We start from the raw sequence: 1,781 nt of genomic DNA, 5'->3' as shown, positions 1-1,781 counted from the left end.
CAGCAACCTCCAACTCCTGGGCTCAAGCGAGTCTCCTGCCTCCGCCTCCCAAGCAGCTGGGACCACAGGCGCCCGCCACAACGCCCGGCCATTTTCTGGCCGCAGCCATCATCGTTGTCTGGCGGGTCCGGGCTGGGGACTCGAACCCGACAGCCTAGGTGTACGTGGCTGGCGCCTTAGCCGGCCGAGCTATAGGCGCCGAGCCACAAGGCTTTTTATTTACTATATGAGAGAGGCCTAGCTAAGGTTCTGTTAGGCTCCCTGGTTCCACAGTGCAGTATGTACACATCCCAACACAAACTTTACAAAAGAAAAAGACAATTAGTACCTGCACCTGACCTCTTTGGACAACTTGCTGTGACAACCTCTGACTGTAATGCATATCCTGACTTTACTGCTGCTACTGGATTGTTCCCTTTCCCTCTAATAAACTGACACGTGTAAGCACTGTCATTTTTGGTCCTATGAGTCTTCTTCGGCCATCAAATCCTGTTTAACTGCCTCTGTTAGTGTAATAGATCTTAATCATAAACTCGGTAACTCTAACAATCATTTTTAAAAAGTAAAAAATCTAAGATGTCTTCTATCTCTGTTATTAAACATAGGTGAACACAAGCCTATCATTAGAAAAACTTAATGTATTCTAAGAGTGAATCACTGCCATCAACTTTGTGAGGACAGCACATTTGCCCAGTATATACTGTAAGAGTGAAGGAAAACAAACCAACAAAAGAGATCATTTGTTACCTTCATATTTTTCCAGAGCCTGTATAACATTAGGGAGTTGATTTATACCCTGATAGAGTCGGTAACAATCTTGTAAGTTTGCAGCTTGTCTTTGAAATTTCTTAGCAAGTCGGTTAAGATCTGGGAAGCGACGAAGTAAATCTTCTTGTAAACTCTGCCTCAACTCTGCATCTTCCACGAATGCTTCCACTAAATTTAATCTGAAATAAATTGACTAGAATTAGTCTTAAATATTTTAGTGTAAAATTAAAATCTGTATACTAGGCACATAAGTCTCGGCTGAATGGACTCTACATTCCAGGTAAAAAGCTTATCTATTCTGAAATGTTAGTTTCTTTTAGAGCAGGGGTTTTCAAACTGTGGGTTGTGACCCACAGGAACTGTATTAGAGGGCCGCTGCGGCATTACGAAGGTTGAGATCCACTGTTTTAGAGGATGAAAACCTCCATAAAATGGTGAGGCAGGCATTTCCTGATTAGCTACGCATCAAATTAATGTTCAGTTAAGCAAGATAGTAAATTTAACGAATTTTGTTTGACTTTCAGAAAATTGACATTTCTTACATAGAAGAATTTCATTGCTGGGACATTGCTGTTACTGACATTGTTGCACATGTAAACAGTGGTGTTTAATGAAGCAGAACTATAGTTTGAGAGTGTTCAATGAAACAGAATTATAGCTCAAGCATGTTGCCAAATCCAATAATCTGTCAGAAGGCCTTATAAATTTTCAGAATGCTTTCTAAAATTAGCTCTTGACGATACAAAGCCAAAAATAGTAAAAATTAAAATAATTTAACGCTTCCCAAAGCCAATAAATAAAATCTCAATTTGTTTCAAGAACTATACATGGCTCGGCGCCTGTGGCTCAAGTGGCTAAGGCGCCAGCCACGTACACCCAAGGTGGTGGGTTCGAATCCAACCTGGGCCCGCCAAACAACGATGGCTGCAACCAAAAAATAGCCAGGCGTTGTGGCAGGCGCCTGTGGTCCCAGCTACTTGGGAGGCTGAGGCAGGAGACTTGCTTGAGCCCAG

At 42.2% G+C, this 1,781-nt stretch overlaps 1 protein-coding gene across 1 annotated transcript in view; it reads right to left on the bottom strand.

The window, feature by feature from the left end:
* The window catches only part of MSH2 (mutS homolog 2), a 92,798-nt gene that overhangs the window by 48,653 nt on the left and 42,364 nt on the right, over positions 1-1,781 (bottom strand). Inside the window, exon 7 of the mRNA XM_023512063.1 lies at positions 748-947. Coding sequence (XP_023367831.1) covers positions 748-947 — 200 coding nt within the window. The remainder of the gene's footprint in view (positions 1-747; positions 948-1,781) is intronic.

The sequence above is a fragment of the Otolemur garnettii genome, unplaced genomic scaffold (assembly GCF_000181295.1).
Source record: "Otolemur garnettii isolate 467f Iridium unplaced genomic scaffold, OtoGar3 scaffold00024, whole genome shotgun sequence".
Taxonomy (NCBI): Eukaryota; Metazoa; Chordata; class Mammalia; order Primates; family Galagidae; genus Otolemur; species Otolemur garnettii.
Note: the sequence above shows the minus strand (reverse complement) of the source record. Positions and strands in the feature narration are given on the sequence as shown.